This window comes from Scyliorhinus torazame, chromosome 2 (assembly GCF_047496885.1).
Source record: "Scyliorhinus torazame isolate Kashiwa2021f chromosome 2, sScyTor2.1, whole genome shotgun sequence".
Lineage (NCBI taxonomy): Eukaryota > Metazoa > Chordata > Chondrichthyes > Carcharhiniformes > Scyliorhinidae > Scyliorhinus > Scyliorhinus torazame.
In genome coordinates, this window is record NC_092708.1 from 39,476,281 (window position 1) to 39,499,849 (window position 23,569).

Consider the following 23,569-nt stretch of genomic DNA (forward strand, 5'->3'; position numbering starts at 1 on the left):
CACAGTCGCGCAGGCTGCAGCATTCCGAACCTGACTCTTTTTTTGTGCAGCACCGCCTTGGCCCGGTTGAAGCCTCCTCCTCCTTGCCACCTCCGCGCTCCAATCCTGGTAGACTCGGATCACCACATTCTCCCATCTACTGCTCCGCACCTTCTTGGCCCATCTCAGAACACTTTCTTTGTCCGCGAAGCGATGGAACCTTGCCACTATCGCCCTTGGCGGCTCATCAGCCTTGGGTCTCCTCGCCAGGACCCGGTGAGCCCCTTCCAGCTCCAGGGCGCTCGGAGAGGCCTCCGCACCCATTAGCGACTGGAGCATCGTGCTCACATACGCCCCAGCATCAGCCCCCTCCACTCCTTCGGGGAGACCCAGAATCCGGAGATTCTTCCTCCTCGACCTGTTCTCCAGGACCTCGAGTCTCTCGGCCCACCTCCTGTGCACCGCCTCGTGCGCCTCCATTTTTACCGCCAGGCCCAGGATCTCGTCCTCGTTCTCATTCGTTTTATCCCTCACCTCACAAAGCTCCACCGCCTGGGCCTTCTGGGTCTCCTTCAGCCCCTCGATCGCCAACAGCATTGGCGCCTTTTTAAGCTCCTCCACACAGTGCTTAAGGAACTCCTGCTGGTCCGGCCCCCATGCTGCTCGATCTCCGCCCTCCGCCATCTTGTTTTTTCCCCCTCGTTTTTGCCGCTGCTCCAGAGCCTCTTTCTCCAACGCTCCACCGCCAATTTCCGCCATACAACGTAAGGGGGGACCTTACTTCACTTTCCCACACGGGATTAAATCAAAAAATTTCCGTTGGGGCTCCTCTGGCGAGCCCAAAAGTCCGTTATAGCAGGAGCTGCCGAAATGTGCGGCTTAGCTCCGCATCGCCGCAACCGGAAGTCCTCTCCCAAGATCTCTGAGCTCATCTAAAATCTGGCCCCTTGAGCATCCCTGATTTTCATCACTGCGCCATCAGCAGCCAAGTCTTCAGCAGTCACGCCCTAAGCACTGGAATTCCCTCCCCAAACCTCTGCCTCTCTACTCCTAACTCCTCCTTTAATACCCACGCTTTGAGACTGAGCTTTGGATCACTTGTCCAAGCATCTCCTTTTGTGGCTCCATGTCAAATCTTGCGGAGCAACCAAAGTCATTTTTACCATATTAGCAGTGTCATAGTAAATGCAAGTTACCACCGTTTTTTCATCGGTCGAGATATTTGCTGGTTGGCCATCAGCAATCACTCTGGTGCCCCCAATGATTTGGAGTCCGCTCTTTCTACCCATTATGGAGATTGACATACACTGGTTGTGTGAATATTGATGTGTTGGGTGTTCTGGATCACATACAGGTCACCAGCACTTGAAATACTGCAACACTATTTTATTAAACTATTAACTTTTTAAACATACTCAGACTGTGGGTTGATCCGATACTAGCTTTAACTAAAGACCTCTGCCTTGTGCTAACCAGTCGATGCACTCAGCACATGGTGAATGTTTGTGTTGCAGGCTGTGAGCTCTGTCTTCCCAGCTAGCTGCTACTCAAATGAGCGGGAACTCTGATGCCCTCTGTCTTTATAGTGCGTGTGCTCTCACTGGTGATTGGCTGCGGTGTTGTGTCTGTTGATTGGTCCCACTTGTGTGTCCATTAGTGTGTGTCTGCACCATGATATACTGGTGTATATTATTTCAAATATTACATCACAATGTGAACGCTCTATGGCGAGTGAAGCAAGAAGACTACATCAAACTCATGTCCAGTTTTAGATTAATACTGTGGGTGAATTATTTGTGTCATGTACGTGCCTCAACAGTGAACACTTTTTCATCCATTTTCCAGCAGAGTTATTAGAATAATAAAAATGTAACTTGTTAACTCAACACCTTGTTGCTAGAGATTCCTTGGAATTGTGGGGGGGGGGAGGCTGTCTCATTAACTCGACGTATAAATTGCTTTAACAACGGACACGCATAGATTGCATTTGTTTAACTGCTTGTTCTTGATCCCTTTGCCCTTCTTCATGTTTCAGCACTGGATGAAGTAGTAGCAAGGCTGAAACAGCTCCAGATAGAGTGCAGTCCTGTACCTGGGACCAGGCCCGACACCCTTAGTGCGAATGTCAATAACCAGGTAGGAATGAGGGGCGGGATTCTCCGACCCTGCACCCTGGGAGGGAGGGTTATACGAATCACATGATGCCGCTCCGACGCCAGACGGGGGCCGCTCAACACAGCCCCCCCCCCCCCCCCCCCCGGCGATTCTCCCCGCGCGATGGGGCGAGTGCCTGCCGATTTCGGTCAAGTTCCGCCGCCGCGGTTCCCGTGTGGTCCGACCGAGCGGGACCTGGCCGTTCTGGCTGCGGGGGGGCAGCCTCGTGGGGGGGGGGGGGGGGGGGGGTCTCCACGGTGGCCTGGCCTGTGATCGGGGCCTACCGATCAGTGGGCGGGCTTATCCCGGTGGGGGCCTATGTTCCTCCACGCCGGGCCCCTGTAGGTCTTCGGAGAAGGCAACCCACACGCTTGCGCGAATTCGCGGCGGCTCTGCTGATGCCTGTATTGGCAACTGGAGCAGCGTGTGCCTCTCCAGTACCGTGCTAGCCCCTGTGCGACGCAGGATCGCATATCCTAGGGGCCAGATGATGCCATCGTAAAACGCTCCGGCGTAGTTCCAACTGAGATACCTGTGTTAAATAGAAACCCCGCGTTATCCTCTCGTCAAGTGAGGCTGTTGGCTAGCACATAGGGCACAATTCCTACTGCAGATTTAAATAGAATCTCTACAGTGCAGAAGGAGGCCATAGAATCATCGAATTTACAGTGCAGAAGGAGGACATTCGGCCCATCGAGTCTGCAACGGCCCATGGAAAGAGCGCCCTACTTATGCCCACGCCTTCACCCTATCCCCGTAACCCAGTAACCCCACCTAACCTTTCTTTTGGACACTAAGGGCAATTTATCACGGCCAATCCACCTAACCTGCACATCTTTGGAATGTGGGAGGAAACCGGAGCATCCGGAGGAAACCCACGCAGACATGGGGAGAACATGCAAACTCCACACAGTTACCCGAGGCCATAATTGAACCAGGTCCCTGTGAGGCAGCAGTGCTAACCACTGTGCCACCCTGTTAATATTGAAAATTGAATGTAAATTCTACTTCTGTTGCCCAAGGACATCATAAAGCCTCAAATGGGGAAAGGCCTTTTAACTTGTAAGAATATAAGGAGTAGGGCTCGTCCCTTCAGCCCTTCAAGCCGGCTCTGCCGTTTGACAATGAATGAAATGATAATCACTTATTGTCACAAGTAGGCTTCAAATGAAGTTACTGTGAAAATCCCCTAGTCGCCACATTCTGGCGCCTGTTCGGGGAGGCTGGTACGAGAATTTAACCGTGCTGCTGGCCTGCCTTGGTCTGCTTTAAAAGCCAGCGATTTAGCCCTGTGCTAAACCAGCCCCTGGTTTACCCTTTCTATCCTTTCTACCCTTTCCTTCTATTTTGGGATGTACATATCACTGGCTAGGCCAGCATTTATTGTCCATCCCTAATTGCTCTTGAGAAAGTGGCGGTGAGCCAGCTTGTTGAAACCACTGCAGCCCATGTGCTGAAGGTACACCTGTACTGCTGTTAGGGAGTTCCAGGTCTTTGACCCCAAGATGTTGAAAGAACAGCAATGTATTTCCAAGTGAGGAAGGTGTGTGGCTTGGAGTGGAGCTTGCAGGTTGTGGAGTTCCCACGCAATTGCTGTCCTTGTTAGGTGGTAGTGGTTGCTTCTTTGGTGTTCTCAAAGAAACCTTGACTTCGCCTTCCCTCCATTCCCTTTATCCAAAAGATCTATTGATCTCTGTCTCTTGGATAGACTCAATGATCGAGCATCCACAGCCTTCGAGTAGAGAATCCCAAAGATTTATAATTGTTTGTGTGAATAAATGTACTCTCATCCAATCCTAAATGGCTGATCCCTTTATTCCAAGACTATGATCTCCAATCATGCCAACTCCCTTCATAAGCCATCATGGTTTACATCCCATGGCAGTACATCTTTCAGGAAGGGTGCTTCATTTTAAAATGTTGTCTGTTTGTGTCAGGGTGAAATTGTGAAGGTGTTGGATAAGGACCTCAAGAACATAGCCAATGCCTCGTGCCCGGTGCTTTCCGAGGACCTGAAAAGTAACAATTTGAAAGTGCAGGCGGAGGTTCCTGTGAAGGTAAAACATGTAATGGTTTTTTTAAAAAAAAACCTAAACAACTTGCCTGCTTGCATTATGACAAGTTTAAAAATAGGGGACGAAATTGGAAATATCTAAACAGTATTATATCTTTTTTTTTTAATAAACATTTTATTGAGGTATTTTTTGGTATAACAACAACACAATAAACAATGTACATTAAACTATAAACATAGTGCAAAAGCCGTCTCCCTCCCTTACAGGTCCCACCTTTATTAACCCCTTACTCTAAGCTAAACTAAGCCCCCCCCCCCCTTCTGCTGACGATAAATTTTCCACGAAGAAGTCGACAAACGGTTGCCACCTCCGGGTGAACCCTAACAGTGGCCCACTCAGGGCAAACTTGATTTCTCCAAACAGAGAAAGCTAGCCATGTCCGATAGCCAGGTCTCCGACTTCGGGGGCTTTGAGTCCCTCCAAGCTAATAGTATCCGTCTCCGGGCTACCAGGGAAGCAAAGGCCAGAACGTCTGCCTCTTTCTCCTCCTGGATTCCCGGGTCTTCTGACACCCCGAAAATCGTCACCTCTGGACTCAGCGCCACCCTTGTTTTTAACACCGTGGACATGACATCTGCAAACCCCTGCCAAAATCCCCTAAGCTTCGGACATGCCCAGAACATGTGGACATGGTTCGCTGGCCCTCCCGCACACTTTGCACACCTGCCTTCCACCCCAAAGAATCTGCTCATCCGGGCCACTGTCATGTGAGTCCGGTGAACAACCTTAAATTGTATCAGACGGAGCCTGGCATATGTTGCGGATGCGTTGGCTCTACTCAAAATGACCGTGCAGGAATTGTAGCCCGTGGCTGGAATTTTCCAGCCCTTCCCACAGGCGGGATCCTCCAGTCCCGTCGGAGTCAATGGACATTTAAATGGCTCGCCACATCCGCCACGGAGGTACCTACTGCGGTGGAGCCAGAATGTCCCTGCCCCTTGTTTCTGCAGCTTGCTAATCTGATATCCATGATCTTGTGTAAAATCCAAATGAGCGTTTTGATAGGCTGCGATGAATATAGCGGACTGGGCCTTCTATGGATAGAAATTGCTGCTAACCAGTGAAGATGGAAAGGCATTTGAGCCCAGGCATTTCCTCTGGCTTCAGAATGGCGTTTTCGCTCCTCGGCCAGATGTTGTGGCTCGTGTCCCATTCTAGGGACAAAATCCAGGCCGGCCCTCCAGTGCCACACTCTGTGTGTTGGAGGTGCCATCTTTCAGATGAGATATTGTGCCAAGGCCCCATCTGTCTTCTCAGGAGGATGTTAACGGTCCCGAGGCATTATTCGAAAAAGAGCAGGGGAGTTGTCGTTGGTTTCCAAGACTTGCATCATTAAGCCATTGTGAAGTTGCTGTTTCGAGGTGATGGGTCCTTGCAGCCTTTCTCCACAATAAGCTTGGGAATCACAGTCCTTGTTTTGCAGCCTGTACACTCCATTTTCCTGGTGTTCCTGTTTCATCAGATTTTGCTTCCAGTTTGTGACCTGCCTTCAGGCCCTGTTTTCAGGAATCCAACGCCCACAGGCTTAATTTTTGTTTTTGTTTTTTCGGGGTCAGTTTAGCGTGGCCAATCCACTTATCCTGCGCATCGTTAGGTTTGTGGGGGTGAAACCCACGCAAACACGGGAAGAATGTGCAAACTCCACACGGACGGTTACCCAGGGGTGTGGGGATCGAACCTGGGACCTTGGCGCTGTGAGGCAGCAACGCTAACCACTGTGCCACCATGCTGCCCTTCACCCACAGGCTTATTGGAGTGAGAGAAAGAGTGAGTTAGCTGGATTTACTTTGAAAAGGCTTGACAGCAGTTTTCTGTAGAGGATTTGGTTGGATCTTTCACCTCCAATGCCAGAGTGAAAAGTGAAACTAAAATGGAACTGAAAAACATCCCAGAGGGATAATATCCAATCACCACCTGTTGCTGGGCATAACTTGGCTTTTTGGGCCTATTCATGGGCCACCAGCCAATTCCATCAAACAGAGTCTCAGCCAATCTCTGTCATTGGTGTTGGCCCACAACTTAAATCAGCTCAGCCTTCTGGATCCTTTGATTTGAATTAAAGGCACAGGTCATTGCTTTCTTCTGCTTGAATTAAAATAGCAGCCCGCCTCAAAGACACATGTCCATAAATCATCCATGGATCAAAACTGTAATGGCAAAAATAAAAGAAAGGGGGAAGAAATGGAATAGACAGGGAATAAACAAGAAAGACCCTTACACTTTGGCCCATTGGAATGGTTATGACCAGGATTGCCCCAGTGCCGGCTCGACGCTGGTCACAGCTGTGGTCCCGGTGTTTGTGACTGGATTCCTAAATGTTGGGAACCTCTAACGTTCGCCTAAATAAGCACTTCAGAGAAAATCACACTCCGAATTGGTTGAATTTATATGACTTGAAACCGGGGATCTTGATAAATTGGATTTAACAGGCTTGGATTGCACTCCCTGTGTTGTGCGCAGTCCAGTCAATCGGTGACATGTTGCAATGCATGTGAAGGAATCCAAATTGTTGATGTGTAAAATTATGTGCAAGTCATATAAACCTGGATTGACTGGGAACTTTTGAATTAAGCGCTGGAGTAAAATGTTTTGTTCGCATTTGAATCTTAAAAATGTGATGTTTTTTTTCGGGGCAGGGCTGTAGCTTTATGTAATTTTATTAGCAGGACAGTGAGGTCCGGCTCCAGGGGCTTACGTGCCATATACTCTCCCCCTGTTAATAATGTGTGGGTTATTGTTCTGATTCTTTCATCGTAGAGTTTTTCATTTTTCTTCCCAGGTGGTGCGAGATGATACCAGATGGAATGAAAATAACTCTAACCTGTTTGACACAGCCTTCAGCTGCAGGTCAGAACACAACTTTTTCACTGTAGAATTTTCATTTTGGGGGCCGTAATTAATTCCTTTCCGAATATTTTTTTTCCCCCAATGCTCTTCCCAGCTTCCCCTGAGAATCCTGATTCACTCTGGGGTATGGCCAGTATTTATTACCCATTGCCCTTTAAAAGACGGTGGTGAGCTGGCTGTTTGAACCACTGCTGCCCATGTGGTGTAGGTCACACCCACTAGGCTGTTAGGAATGGAGTTTCAATTTTTTGACCCAGTGACTGTGAAGGAACGGCGATATATTTCCACGCCAGGATAGTGTGTGACCTGGAGGGAATCGTGAAGGTGGCGATGTTCCCATGCATCTGCTGCCCTTGTCCTTCTCGTTGTTAGAGGTCACGGGTTTGGAAGGTGCTGCCTAAGGAGCCTTGGTAAGTTCCTGCAATGCATCTTGTAGACGATACACACTGCTGCCACTGTGCATCAGTGGTGGAAGGAGTGAATGTTTATTGATTGGGTGCCAATCAAGTGGCCTGCTTTATTCTGAATGGTGTTGTTGGAACTGCACTCATCCAGACAAGTGGCGAGTATTCCATCACAATCCTGACTTGTGCCTTGAAAGTGGTGGACAGGCTTTGGGGAGTCGAGGGGGAAGTTACTCCACCAAATTCCCAGTTTCTGTTATCAAACAAAATTTGACACGGAGTCACATGAGATGTAAAAGCAGGTGACGAAATTCTTGCTCAAAAGGGTAAGATAGAGAGTATCTTGAAAGAGAAGGGAGAGCTGGGAAGTCTGAGGTTTACGGAGGAAATTCTAGAGCTTAAGGTGATGGTAGCTGAAGACCTGACCGTCAATGGTGAGCAATTGAAATTGCGGGAGGAGCAGGGATATCTCTGAGAATTGTGGAGCTGGAACCGCAATACAGAGACCTGGTAGGACAAGTCCACGGAGGAACTGAAAATGAAGGAGAGGATGGGTCACAGAGCACAGGTGATGGGTTATAATTAATGTTCAAGACGGTCAATGTAGTGACGGCCAGTTGACTCTGTGACGATTGGAAGATGTTAGGAAAATTGGATTATTGGGCAATTTAAGGGTTGAAACCTGGGGTTACATTGTGTTGGTTTAAAAATAATTCTGTTTGCAGAGCCTGGGTGGTTTTAGCAGCCAGCAAGTGAAATTGATGAGGGAATGTGTTTTTCAGTCTGGGCTAAAGCATAGTGGTTTGCCTGGGGAATTCCCTGGGGAGTTGATGTGCTTTGCAGCCTGCAGAGGCACGTTATTTTTCAGCTTATGGAGATGAGGTCATTGCTGGGTGGAGCCAAGGAAGGCAGAGAGACACTTTGACAGCATTAGAGAGGCGGCTGGTGGAGAGAGAGGAGTTGCCTTCTGAGCTACTTGATACTGAGTCCACAATTCTCCCACAGTAAGATGGATTGAGATCTGTATGTTTGTTTTCGTGTTGTTTAATGGGAAATTGAATAGTAGTGTTTAAGGTGTAAACTGTAAGCTGTTATAATAAAGCTTTGTTTTAAAATTACTCGAGCCCTATTTCTTCATGCAATTACAGTCTTTCAATTAAACTAAATATTGGGGTTTCGGTCCTGTATCCTAGCCACTGTTGGGGTCTGCTCTGTGATCGTAATAACTCCTATATCTAATGCCAGTACATTGTGACCATGCTATCGTTTATATTTTAAACAGGGGATCAAGAGCCACAGACACCATTTTATTGACAAGTAACATCCCAGAGAGACAAGGTTCCTGGGGTCCAGTGAAACCCAATCCAGTCAGCACTCCGTTCAATCTGTAAGTACTTTTAGGGTAAAACCTTTGCTGTAATGCAGTTGAGGGTAAAACATTTGTGAAGGGGGTAAGTGGTTCGACACAATCTCAAAATAATTAACTGCAAAATGCTAGCAGCGAAAGCTAGACAACAATCCCGGGGCAAGAATTGGGAGTAGGGCCATTCGGCCCTTCCAGCCTGCTCTGCCATTCGATAAGCTCTCGGCTGATCTAGTTGTGGCCTTGAGTCCACTTTCCTTCCTGCCCCCTCCCTCCTCCATAACCCTTCGCTCCCCTGTCAATCCAAAATCAGTCCCACTTGGCCTTTGAATATAATCAATGACACAGTCACTGCGGAAGAGAATTTCACAGACTAGTGACCCTCCTGAGAGAGAGCGGGAGGGATTCTCCTTATGTCAGTCTGAAATGAGAGATCCCTCTTGATTAAATTATGTCCCCTCCCCCAGAAGAGGAAACATCCCAAGTGTGCCTACTCTCCGCAAAGTAATTAATATTTATCTAAGTACTCAGCACGCTGATCTGACTTCCTTACTGTTGCATCCCACTTGCAGAAACGCAGATGGTTAAGATTAAAGCTACACACTGCCCATGACGCACCGCTGCCGGGATTATTTAACCGTAGGCCGCCTCCACCATACCCGGGGATCTATTTTCCCACTTGTTATCGTTGTCGTACTTCTGGATTGGAATGCTTTTGTGAAGGTCATTTGCTTCTCGCCTGGGGGGGGTCTGACCTATTCAGCTGATACATCGGTTACGCTGATCGATGTGGGATAAAACGTTGGGGACAGCCGAGGAGAGTGGGCAAAGAAGTGGCAGATGGAATACAATGTAGAAAAGTGTGAGGTAATGCACTTTGGAAGGAGGAATTTAGGCATAGACTATTTTCTAAATGGGAAAGGGCTTCGGAAATCAGAAGCACAATGGGACTTAGTAGTCCTAGTTCAATATTCTCTTGAGGTTAACGTGCAGGTTCGGTTGGCAGTTAGGAAGGCAAATGCAGTGATAGCATACAAGTCAAGAGGGCTAGAATACAAGGGCAGGGGTATACTGGTAAGGCTGTAAAAGGCTCTGGTCAGACCGCATTTGGAATATTGTCAGCAGTTTTGGGCCACGTATCTAAGAAAGGATGTGCTGGCCTTGGAGAGTGTCCAGAGGAGGTTCACAAGAATGATCCCTGGATGAAGGACTTGGCATATGAGGAGTGTTTAAGGATTCGGGGTTTGTACTCAATGGATTTTAGAAGGATGATGGGGGAATCTCATTGAAACTTGCACAATGCTGAGAGGGCTAGATAGGCTGAACGTGGAGAGGATGTTTCCAATATGCACGGCATGGTAGTACAGTGGTTAGCACTGTTGCTTCACCGCGCCAGGCTCCCAGGTTCGATTCCCGGCTTGGGTCACTGTCACGTTCTCCCCATGTCTGCGTGGGTTTCCTCCGGGTGCTCCGGTTTCCTCCCACAAGTCCTGAAAGACATGCTGTTAGGTGAATTGGACATTCTGAATTCTCCCTCGGTGTACCTGAACAGGTGCTGGAATGTGGCGCCTAGGGGCTTTTCGCAGAAACTTCATTGCAGTGTTAATGTAAGCCTACTTGTGGCAGTGAAAATTATTGTATATTATTTATAGTAGGAAAAAGTAGAACCTGAGGGCACAGCCTCAGACTGAAGGGACAATCCTTTAAAACAGACATGAGGAGGAATTCCTTCAATCAGAGGGTGGTGATTCTGTGGAACTCTTAGAAGGCTGTGGAGGCCAATTCACTGAGTGTTTTTAAGACAGAGATAGATAGGTTCTTGATTAATAAGGTGATCAGAGTGAATGGGGATGAGAAACGTATCAGCCATGATTGAATGTTGGAGAAGACTCGATGGGCCGAGTGGCCTAATTCAGCTCCTATGTCTTTGGTCTTGTGGCTGATGTTGGGGTTGGGGGGGGGGGGGGGGGGGGGGAGGGGATGGAGAGGGGATGGAGAGGAGAGAGAAGAGAAGAGTCGGAATTTATTTGACACAGCAAAGAATGGGGAAAGAGTTTTATTCAGCAATTGGTAAGATGTTTTTGATCATCCAACTGAGGGAACAAGTGTTTATGGGGCATTGTGCAATTGGGAATGTAGCGAATGAGTTAACGGAATTAACATTTTGACCTTTTGGGGGAGGGGTATGGCAGGTTTAGAGGCCTGGTGCAGGCTTAATGACAGTCACCCTGATTAAAAAAACCTCAATGAACGCAATTTTCTTCAAGGAGCCCAACGTTTTGCTAGACTGTTGGTTTATTGTGAAATCATCATGCCAGCTGAAGCCAGATTGTGATGACGACATAAATACAATGTCATAATTCACAACAGAGTTAGAGAGGATAATTAAAACCAGAATAAAGTATAAAATGATGAAAGGATTCCACTATTGGGAATGTTTCAATGTAGCAATAGTTACAATACTCTGCAAAATGCAGGTCCGCTAAATTTGAGGAACAGAAGTGAAAGGTTTGCCGCACTCCGCATTTTGTAATAAAGTCCATAGATCATTGAAACAGAGAAAATAGGAGCAGGAGGAGGCCATTCGGCCCTTTGAGCCTGCTCTGTCCTTCAATATGATCATGGCTGATCCTCTACTTCAACCCCATACTCCAGCTCTCTCCCCGTCCTCCTTGACCCCCGTAGTCTATTTCCTTCTTAAATATATTCAGCATCCAAAGCCTTCTTTGATAGAGAATTCCACAGGGTCACCATGTTCTGAATGAACAAATTTCTCCTCATCTCGGTCCTGAATGGCCTGCCCCATATCCTGAGACTGTGACCCCTTGTTCTTGATCACCCCCAGCCACAGGAAACAACATCCATATGTCCAGTCTGCTCAGCCCTGCCAGAATTTTATCCATTTCAGTGAGATCCCCTCTCATTCTTCTAAAGTCCAGTGAATACAGGACCAGTCGAGCTAATCTCTCCTCATCCGACAATCCGTGCCATCCCAGGTATCCGGCTGGTGAACCTCCGCTGCCCTCCCTCCATGGCAAGTATATCCTTTCATGGACTAGGAGACCAAAACTGCAACACTACTCCAGATGTAATCTCACCAAGGCCTTGTCAGGTCGAGTTCATTTACATACTATTTATATATTTTATAAAGCCGGAGATTGTCCTGGCTCTCTTTGAGTTGTCAATGTGTCAAAATCTCTGCATTCTTTGTCTATTTTTCCAGTGATGATCTGAATGAGAAGGAGATGGCTCCATATTCTCAAAGTCCAAAGCTCCCTTTGACTTCAGCACTCACCGAGCCGCCCTGTGACCTTCCAGCTCTAAAGGTAAGCAGGAAAGATCAAACAAAATCGCCAGCATCTTTTGCATTCCCAAACCATTTTCACAACCAATTATGCCCCACTTCCAAGTGTAGTCACTGTTGCTATGTGAGAGAATTTGGCAAGTGACCCGTGCGCAGAAGGCTCCCACAAGTAGCAACATGACAATAGCTGAATAATCTGTTTTGATGACATCAGTTAAGATACATTGTACACAGATACTTATTAGTTCTTATTAGGAGGAACTTCTTCACCCAAAGGGTTGTGAATCTCTGGAATTCCTTGCCCAGTGAAGCAGATGAGGCTCCTTCTTTAAACGTTTTTAAGAAAAAGATAGATGCCTTTCTAAAGAATAAAGGGATTCGGGGATATGGTGTACGGCCGGAGAGTGGAGATGAGTCCACAAAGATCAGCCATGATCTCATTAAATGGCGGAGCAGGCTCGAGGGGCCAGGTGGCCTACTCCTGTTCCTAGTTCTTATGTTATGTTCTTATACATTGTACACAGATACATTGCCTGCCTCCATGCCACATTAGCCCATTTGCTGAGGAAACCCACATCCATATTTTTGTCACTTCCAGCCTTGACCTCCTATGGATTTCTGGTCAGACTCCCATCTCCCACCTCTGTACATTTCATAAGACCATAAGACATAGGAGCAGAATTAGGCCATTCGGCCCATCGGGTCTGCTCTGCCATAACCAAGCCCAAACTTGTAAATGGTAGGAATTCAACCGGATGGTCGTTCTACCCTGTCTTCCGAATGTCCCTCTCATGTGCACCACACGTCTCTGGAACATAATTGAGTGAAATTTCTAATGTCTTGTTCTTTCTCTTTCTCCGTCATGGGGCTAATTGTGCTCCTTTGCACTTCACCTGAATATAAGTTAACTTAGTGAGCGCTTTCTGCCATCATTCGGGCCGCAGTCCTGGATCTCCCATCACCAAGTGGCAGATACTGACTCTGGCATTCTATCACTTTGTTGCCTTGCTTGCCACAGGCTTTGAACGCATTTGCTTGTTGGCCAGCTTGCCTTGCGAGCTCTGCTGAACTATAGTATCCTTTGGATGTGTCTATTCCTGATTACACCTAACCCCTTGCCTATTCTGGCCCATTTGTAGACGATACCTCTCGCGACCTAATGGGTGGGTTATTGGGTAAAATTACCTCGGTTGTTAGTCGCTGAATTTTCCAATGGTACTTTCATCCATTGGCATATTTGTTGAGTACAGGATTACTCGTCACTCCAGTTCTCTTGCTCCTGTGGTTTGTGGCATCTTTCATTGGCCTTCACACTGGTGACCTACCTCAGAGGGCAATAAAGTGTAGCCTTACCATTTAGGACAGCGGATTCTTCATAGATTTATATTCATCTCCCCTTCAGGCAGCAGATCAGAAATCTTCCCAATCATCATGATGTGGAGGAGCTCCACAGGTGGGTGTGGTGTTGGATAATCCGCTGCTTGTTGGCAATTCATTTCACCACAAGAGGGCAATAGAGTCATCCAGAAATGATCAGCTAACATGTCTGGAGCTATGTACCTCTGTGACAACCAAACCATTGTCCTGGTAACATTTGACTGTTGGAGTAGAATTCTACAGATGCCCGGTGATTTCTGGTAACAAGAGTTGCCAGGTCAGCAGCTGGGAATCCTGCAGCGAGTAACTTACCCCCTGACTCCGCAGAGCCTCTCTACCATCTACAAGGCGCAAGTCAGGAGTGTGATGGAATACCCTTCACCTGTTTTGAATACATGCCGTTCTAACACCCGAAGCTTGACGTCATCTCTGGCAAAACATTGGCACCCCATCCACCACCTTAAACGTTAACTCCCTCCACCATCCAGTGCAGCAAGGTGTATGGTTTGCAAGACTCCGAAGGAGCCTTAACTCACCAAGGCTCCTTCGGCAGCACCTTCCAAACCTGCAACGAGGGCAGTGGGAGGGTGGGAATGCCCCTGCCTGCAAGTTCCCCGTCGAGCCGCACACACCATTCTGACTTGGAATGAATCGCTGTTCCTTCACTGCCGCTAAGTCACAGACATGCACAGGGACAAAAAATAGTGCTAGCAGCACCGTGGGCATATCTACACCAGGTGGACTGCAGCAGTTCAAGAAGGCAGCTCTTCACCACCTTCTCCTGCGTAATAAATGCTGGGCAATAAATGCTGGCCCAGCCACCGATCCTCTCATACCATGACTGCATTAAAAAAAGTCTCATTGACTGTCTTCATGGATATTTCATCACATTACCACCTTCTCCCAACAGCCCCACACCGCCAAACAACTTTTATAAAAACCTTTTGTCAATATATTTACAATCAATATAAATCATTATTCAAAGAAAATGAAAATGCACAGCACCCCAATGAATTTTCCTGGGTGCATGTAGCAATGTCCACGAGGATTGATTTTTAATTCCTGGAGAGTCTAGTGCAATGCCAAAGGGTTGGAAACCATACCCAGTACCATGCCTGTGTTTTAATTCTTCATGTTCGAGTCTGGGCAAGTATCTGGCTTGGTAGTTACAGCATTTCATAATCTTTATTGTCACAAGTAGGCTTACATCAACACTGCAATGAAGTTACTGTGAAAGCCCCTAGTCGCCCCATTCCAGCGCCTGTTCGGGTAGAGAATTCAGAATATCCTATTCACCTAACAACACATCTTTCGGGACTTGTGGGAGGAAACTGGACCACCCGGAGGAAACCCACACAGACACGGGGGGAATGTGCAGACTGCAAACAGACAGTGACCCAAGCGGGAATCGAACCCGGGACCCTGGAGCTGTGAAGCAACAGTGCTACCCACTGGGCTATCCACTCTCCTGGATTATGATCAAGGACAGAGAACTTGCTAGCTTTTGTTTATCCCTCTGCAACCCTCCCCCCACACCCCCTGCCCTCTTAACCTGAGCTACAGAAACCTGTCTTAAGCCTCTGCACAAAACTCAGTAACTTTTTAAATGCTCTCTGAAGTTCAAAACTTGTTTTCCCTCAGTTGCACCTGCCGCTGTTCTGTGGTGAATGAGCTCCCTCTGCTGGAACTGTCTTGAGATTGCGATTTCAAATCAAAAGTTATATCGTGCAAATTTGTGAGCTGATTGCATTTGTTTCTTGAATTGATATTCAACTTTAAACATTTCTTTGGGCATAGCATGTAAAAAGATAGAACGTGGACATGCAAATCCGTTGTTGTGCTCTGCGTCCCACAGGCTGACTTGGGAACAATTTTTATTTATATAAAAGGTGAGGTAAAGTCGCCATCGTCCCAGATGGCCATAGACTGATTTCCCCTTTGAGGAGGGTGGGAAAGAGCTGGCTGGTGGTGTTTTAACCTGAGGATCACCACACCTCAGACGAGGGGCAAGGCTCGGAAGGTGGGGCCTTCATGGATTACCTCAGCCGGCACGGGATTATTCCTTGAATGGGGTAGAAATGTCCCATGTTACTTCCTGGGGATGATTGTCAAACCTGAATTCCACGAATGAGCCGTGTGGTGAGATTCTGGGGCAGGTGACCAAAAGCTTGGTTGAGGTAGCGTTTCAGGACAGTCTTAAAAGAGGACAAGTTTTAGGGAGGAATTCCAGAGCTTGGAGCTGAAGAGACATGACGACCAGGGAAACGGTGGCATAGTGGTATTGTCTCTGGTCACGTGATCCAGAGGTCCATGGTAATTCTCTGGGGACCCGGTTCCAATCCCACAATGGTAGATGGTGAAATTTGAATTCAATAAAAATCTGGCATTAAACATTCAATGATGGTCATGAACATTGTTGATTTGTCGTAAAAACCCATCTGGTTCACTGATGTCCGTCAGGGAAGGAAATCTGCCGCCCTTACCTGGTGTGGCCGGCGTGTAACTCCCGATCCACAGCAATGTGGTTGACTCTGAAATGACCGAGCAAACCACTCAGTTCAAGGGCAATTAGGGATGGGCAACAAATGCTGGCAATGCCCACATCCCATGACCAAATTTTTTTTTAAAAAGGATAGTGATTAAAATTGGGGCAAGTAGAGGACTTGGAGAGCTGGCCAAAGTTCGAGATCAGGAGGGAACGAGGGCATGGAGCGATTTTAAAAGTAAGGCCCAGGGGCCTGTAAGTAGATGAGGGCCAGGGATGATGGGAGAATGGAACTTGATACCTGTTAGGCCATAAGGCAGAGGAGCACAAGTCGGCCACTCGGCCCATCGAGTCTGCTCCGCCATTCAATAAGATCATTACTGGTATAATATGGTAATCCTCAACTCCACTTTCCTGCCTTGTCCCTGCCACCCTTGATTGCTTAACTGATTAAAAACAATCGACAATGTTCATGACTATCATTGGATGTTTAATTCCAGATTTTTATTGAATTCAAATTTCACCATCCACCATCGTGGGATTCGAACCGTGTCCCCAGAGATATCTCAGCCTTGAACATTCTTAACAAGCCAGCCTCCACAGGCCTTTGTGGTAAAGAATTCCTATGATTCACTACCCTCTGAAAGATGAAATTCCTCCCCATCTCTGTCTTAAATGGCCGACCACATGAAAACGAAAAATGAAATGAAAATCGCTTATTGTCACAAGTAGGATTCAAATGAAGTTACTGTGAAAAGCCCCTAGTCACCACATTCCGGCGCCTGTTCAGGGAGGTTGGTACGGGAATTGAACTCGCGCCTCTGGCCTGCCTTGGTCTGCTTTAAAAGCCAGCTATTTAACTCTGTGCTAAACCAGTCCCAGTTACTCTGCTCTCAGCATCTACCCTGTCAACGTCTCTGAGAATCTTGTATGTCTCAATAAGGTCACTTCTGATTCTTCTAAACTCCAATGAGTACAGACCCGACTGACTCAATCTCTCCTCAGAAGAAAATCCCTCCATTCACAACCTTGTGAACCTTCTGTAGAATGCCTCCAATGCCAGTGTACTTCTCCTTCGATCAAGGTACCAAAACTGTTCAGGACATTGCAGTTGTGGTCTAACTAGTGCCTTGTATAGTTTTAGCAGGACTTCCCTGTTTTTATACTCCATTCCCTTTGAAATAAAGGCCATCGTTACATTTGTCTTCTCGATTACCTGCTGGACTTGATGCTATCTTTTTGTGATTTAAGCACGAGGACCCCCAGACACCCTCTGCGCTGCAGTTTTCTGCAGTCTTTCTCTTTTTAAATAATAGGGTAGAGAGCGCGGAGCCCAGTTTAGAAGGTGCAGGGTGGCAGCCACCTGCGCTGGGACAATAGCGTCCTGAGATAATCGAGGCAAGGACGAGGAAATAAGGGATCGTTCATTTAACACAGTGGTGAGGAGAAACATCTTCCCTCTGAGGGTTGAGAGTCTCTGGGACTCTGCTTCCACTGCCTTTTGAGGAAGAGAGTCTTTGAATATTTTTGAGGCAGAGCGGGATAGATTGCTGGTTAACAAGAGGGTGAAAGATTATCGGGGGTCAGCAGGAATGTGGGGTTGAGGTTACAATCAGATCAGATGAATGGCGGAGCAGGCTCGAGGGGCCGCCTGCTCCGCCATTCAATAAGATCATGGCTGATCTGATTGTGGCCTACTCCTGCTCCTAATTCTTATGTTTGTACGATTTCAGAGGCAGGGATGGAGTCAGAGCATTGCGAGGTGGGACTAATAAACTTACTAGCAATATGAATGTAGCGATTCCTGAGCCATCAACATGTTCACCATCCTGACTTAACAACATCGCCGTTCCTTCACTGTCACTGTGTCAAAATCCTGCACCACATGGACTGCAGCGGTTCAAGAAGGTGGCTCACCATCTCCTTCTCAAGGAATAGACAACAAATGCTGTCCCCCCCCCCCACCCCTGTAAATGAATAAGAGAAAACTGCCCCCTTGTCAGTACAGGAAACTAGAAGCAATGTCCACACCTTATTGAAGAATTTTTACAAAGCTGAGCTATCTTGAGTAACATTTTATTCTGCGCTCATTCTGAAGGTACCACTATCAGATCCGGAATGTTCCATGGTTGCTAGGTGCCTCTGAGTACCAGGAAGGGGTTGTGTGTTATTATGGGCGGGGTTGTGTGTATTTATGGGCAGGGCCGTGTGTGTTTATGGGCAGGGCCGTGTGTGTTTGTGGGCAGGGCCGTGTGTGTTTGTGGGCGGGGCTGTGTGTTTGTGGGCAGGGTTGTGTGGGTTTGTGGGCGGGGCTGTGTTTGTGGGCGGGGCTGTGTTTGTGGGTGGGGCTGTGTTTGTGGGCGGGGCTGTTTGTGGGCAGGGCTGTGTGGGTTTGTGGGCGGGGCTGTGTTTGTGGGCAGGGCCGTGTGTGTTTGTGGGCAGGGCTGTGTGTTTGTGGGCAGGGTTGTGTGGGTTTGTGGGCGGGGCTGTGTTATTATGGACAGGCTATGTGACCAGACCGGAGATTCATTGAACCTGATGCTGTTAAAATGGAAAAGGAGACCATTCTGATTTGCTTTAGTCTGAGAGGTTTTTCCATAATATTGGGAGTTGCCTCGCTAAGCCATACCAGTGAAATCCTCGCAGTTCCTACATGCGATTGACCGTCCTGTGCTGGTGTAACAGATGAGCAAGAGCCTCCCGTTTGAATCCAGGCCAGGTTTGCATGGTGCGCCGCCCAGCTCCCCCCACTTTGTCATTTGATTGGTAACTTATCTCTGCAAGTAGAGCGGGCGGCACGGTGGCACAGTGGTTAGCACTGTTGCCTCACAGCGCCAGGTTCGATTCTGACCTCGGGTGACTGTCTGTGTGGAGTTTGCACTTTCTCTCCGTGTCTGCGTGGGTTTCAACCGGGTGGTCCGGTTTCCTCCCACAGTCCAAAGATGTGCAGTTTAGGTGAATTCGCCATGCTAAATTGCCCAAAAGGTTAGGTGGGATTATGGGGCTAGGAGTGGGGGGTGGGCCTAGGTAGGGTGCTCTATCAGAGCAAGGGCCAGTGCAGACTTGCTGGGCTGAATGGCCTCCTTCTGTACTGTAAGGGTTCTATAAGTAGGTCCCACACATTATCTGCTCATCACTCTATTCGAAGTGCAGCTATTGGAAAGGCAGGTTTGGGGGGAGCGGGGAAGCGTCTGCAGTATGGTGATTTGTGGTGATTGTCCCTTCGAGGACAACACAGCAACGTAAGGGTCACCTGGCTTGGAGGACCAGTTGAGACTCTAAGGGGGGGAGCGAGTCCTCTCTCGAGCAAAGACACATGTCGGGACCGAGGTGCAGCCATGAGGCTGCTGAACAATTCTTATTATTCCCGTTTGTTTTCTCTAATGGGGCCTGTGAAAGTGCATCATTACACTCAGTTTGCACAGTTTTCTCAGTCCCTAGCCCTTCTCGGATTTCAAGGCAATCGCATTATCCCAAGGCAAGGTCATGGTGTTCCTTAGCGTAGAATCCGGGCAGTGTTAACCAGTGACTCATTGTCAGAATCAAAAACAGTTAAAACAAGCTGGACCTTTTTTTGACTGATCCGTGCATGTCAATCAGCCAAGTGATCAGATTGGAAAATGTTTTGTTTCTGGTTTCAACATTATCAGCTTTGCATCCGTTATCTGACAGTCCCAGCTGGCAAAGATTTCACTGCATCGTCGGTGAAGGCAGCTGCCAGGTATTTACATCAACATAGATTCCTCACACTACTTTAGCTCCTCCCCCACCCCCTGCCGTTTGCACCCCAGCGTAACAGAACCTCATGAGCTGCCTTCACCTATTGAATACCTTAAAATGGAGTTTTCAAAATCAGGTTCCCAGTCAGCCATCCATATGATTCAAACTTTAGACCATAAGACATAGGAGCAGAATTAGGCCACTCGGCCCATCGAGTCTGCTCCGCCATTCAATCATGGCTGATATTTTCTCATCCCCATTCTCCTGCCTTCTCCCCATAACCCCTGATCCCCTTATTGATCAACCTTGGGTTACGTCAGCCCTCCTTATTCTCCTTCAGGAGTGTTCAATCTCTCCGTGGGTCACGCGGATTTGTGGGGCATTTCGGTCAGCGTGACTGTAACGATTAAATCCAAATTAATCACCGGAATACGGCAAGTGGCTCCCACCGGACCGATCTCGGCTCTAGGCTGTCCTCTCCAATGGGGCAACAGCATCAAGAGCAAAACTCAACAAAGATTGGGAAATACGATGGAATTGAGTTGTCAGTGACCCGGCGGTAATAGTTTTGGACAGCCTGTTGTATGCTGACGGTGCACTAGCACCCTGCGCAGCCACTTTGTTTAAACACCCCAACGCTTACTTCTGAACTTTGAGCCCTGAAAATATGATTTCAGTTTTTTGCTTTGAAATCTCATCGTTTTCTGTCAGCACATCACCCCGCCTTTGTGATTGAACACGATTGTTGTTCATTTCTGCTAAAATTACATTCTCTACACGACATTGTCTAGGGTAACAATGTAATTTTGGATAATCTGGAGTCACTGGCTTGCTCCCTCGACGTGACACTTAATGATTTTAATAATATACAGCACAGCTCCTGTTGATATTTTTAACATGTACAATCTGTAATTCTGATCAATTAAAGGGCTCGTTAATTGCTCTGTCATTACTCTTTGATCTCCCGCAGACACTAACTCTGAGACGCTCTGACGCCCCAGCCGAACTCTCTAGCTGTTGTTATCTGAGTGACTGGCTGCCTTGAGAGCCAGTCTCAAACTAATTCCTTAACGTGCAAAGTGATGTCATGAGGCACTACATAAGTACATGTTGCCTTAATTTCAGCAATTTTAAAAGGGAGACGGTGGCGTCGTGGTAATGTCACTGGACTAGTGGTCCAGAGGCTCCAACTAATGCTCTGGGGACATGGGTTCAAATCCCATCGTGGCAGCTGGTAAATTCCATTAATGAACCTTGAATTGAAAGCGGCCATTGGTAATCATGGATTATCATAAAGCACAAATAGAGAAGGAAATCTACCCTCCTGACTCCAGATTCTGAGCAATTTGGTTGACTACTGTCTTCTGCGAGGGTCGAGCAGACCACTCGGTTCAAGGGCAATTAGGGGTGGGTAACAGATGCCTGCCCTGCCAGTGTCACCCACATCCCGTGGAAGAATAAAGAAACTGCAATAAGCTTAGACGTTGAGCATTGATGAATGATCTTTAACATAAAATCAATAAAGAGTTGCTGTTGCTACATGTTGCACGTAACAATACTGTTGAGATTCTGCAAAGCAGTTTATCATTTGTACAGTGGAGGTTGTTTACACTGTCACCACAGGTGGTGTGGAGGAGTTCATATCCAGCCCTTAACTCACTGCACAGAATCGTAGACCATTAATTATTTTTATTTTTGGAGGTTGTGTTTCGTAGGATCGTAACGGATTCAACTAGTCCTGCCCCTGCACCTTAATTGACTCTTGGCATACCTTGATTTGCAGAGTTGTTTGAATGTGTAGATTCTAGTAATCTGACTCACTTGTCCCCGGTGTTAGGTGCAGACACGTGTTGGGGGGGTGCTACATATTAAATAGTCAACAGTTGAGAAACAGGACTTTCGGCCTAACTGGTCAGTGCTTCTCCAAACCCTCATCGTCTAACCCTAGTGGCTTACTTCTTATTTCTCTCTTATGTATTTACATAACTTCCTCCAATACATCTATGCTATTCACCGCAACCTCTCCCATTGCGATGATGAATTCTTCCCGAATCCCGAACGAAACAATCTGGCGGTTGTCTTACATTTGTGACCGCTAGTTTTTGTCTCTTCCCCTACCCCCCCCCCCCCCCCCCCCCTTCCCAAGTGTAAATATTTTCTCTGTCTAACCTTTCGGACTGCTTCATAATTTTGTAGACGTTGTTTAAACCCCGAGCCCAGCCTCTCCGGGAGGGGAAAGACCCAACTTGTTTTGCCATGCGTGAGAAATATATTGTCTCCATTCTGGCATCATTCATTCATGTACATTTTTGTTTTTGCACCAAGCTCCACTTCCTCTACATCATTTCTGTTTTAAGAATATGGAGACTGGAACGATGCACAGTGATGCTCTTGAATTTGAAAGTCTCGGTAGCTTTTTGGTTGCGCAAGTTCAAATCTTCGAATCATAGAATCACCACGGTGCAGAAGGAGGCCGTTCGGCCCATCGGGTCTGCACCGACCCTCTGAAAGAGCATCCCACCCAGGCCCCGTCCCTGTAACCCCAATTAACCTTGGACACTAGCAATTTAGCGTGGCCAATCCACCTAACCTCACAGCTTTGGACTATGGGAGGAAAGCGAAGCTTCCGGAGGAAACCCACAGAGAGACACAGGGTGAAGGTACAAGCTCCAAACGTGAAAGCTTCTTGTCTGAAGAAGTGTTTCCTGATGCCCCACCCTTCCTGCAATAACTCAGCCACGCACCAGTTTTAAACCTCAAATTGCACATTGCCACCTGTGACCTCATCTGCAGGCTCTTTGAAAGGTGGAGCTTAAAATGTAGAGTACATAGCCGAGCACCCCAAATCACCAAATCAAATTATTTTTTATTTTAAAAAAAAAATCTTTTTATTGGCATTTCTCATTTATAAACATCACATTTTTCTTGCCCGCGCTAATTTCCTTTATTATACAGAGAGGTTTATTTTGTCCTTTGTTTAACTAACCCTATGTGCATTTCGTTGCCCTCTGGATCGGTCTATGGTTTCTCCCCCTTCCCCGTTGTCCTCCCTCTCTGCCCCCGCCCCCCGCACCCCCAGCTTCGGCTGTGCTTTTCTTTTATTTTCTGGACAGAATGAAAAAAAAAAAGGGGGAGTAGCCCCCCCCCCCCCAAACATCTCTCGTGGTTCCCCCCCCCCCCGGGTTGCGCGGTCTTTTGGTACCACATCTATCTTGTTTTTAAAAAAATTCTTATTAGCTTACCCCTCGTTGCTGGACAAACTGCCCCCAAGTATCCCGGAAGCCTTCCTCTGACCCTCGGGTGACGTACTTAATCTTCTCCAGGTGGCAAAATTCCGAGAGGTCAGCGAGCCAGTCTGCAGCCGTGGGTTGTGCTGCCGATCGCCAGCCGAGCAGGATTCTCCAGCGTGCGATTAGGGAAGCGAAAGCGAGGGTGTTGGCCCCCTTCCCCATGTGTAGTTCTGGCTGCTCCGATACCCCGAAGATTGCCACAATTGGGCATGGCTTCACCCTCACCCCCACAACCTTGGACATTGCCTCGGAAAAGACTGTCCAGCAAGCCCAAAACATGTGGGTGTGGTTGGCTGGGCCTCCCTGACACCGTTCACATTTGTCCTCCACCTCCGGGAAGAACCTGCTCATTCAGGTTCTGGTCGGGTGCTCTCTGTGCACCACTTTGAGCTGCATTGGGCTTAGCCTTGCGCAGGAGGAGGTGGAGTTAACCCTGCTCAGTGCTTCGCTCCAGAGTCCCCATCCTACCTCTGTCCCCAGTTCGTCCTCCCATTTTTGTCTGGTCTCGTCCAGTGGAGTCCGGGCTCTGCCCGTATATTTTCCCGCATAACCCCGCCTTCTTGTTGTTTGT

General features: G+C 47.7%; 1 protein-coding gene across 1 annotated transcript in view; it reads left to right on the forward strand.

The window, feature by feature from the left end:
* epb41l5 (erythrocyte membrane protein band 4.1 like 5) overlaps positions 1 to 23,569 on the forward strand; it is a 211,912-nt gene that overhangs the window by 176,153 nt on the left and 12,190 nt on the right. The window contains exons 17-21 of the mRNA XM_072470182.1: positions 2,015 to 2,115; positions 4,071 to 4,190; positions 6,988 to 7,055; positions 8,742 to 8,846; positions 12,046 to 12,148. Of these exons, the coding sequence (XP_072326283.1) occupies positions 2,015 to 2,115; positions 4,071 to 4,190; positions 6,988 to 7,055; positions 8,742 to 8,846; positions 12,046 to 12,148 (497 nt within the window). The remainder of the gene's footprint in view (positions 1 to 2,014; positions 2,116 to 4,070; positions 4,191 to 6,987; positions 7,056 to 8,741; positions 8,847 to 12,045; positions 12,149 to 23,569) is intronic.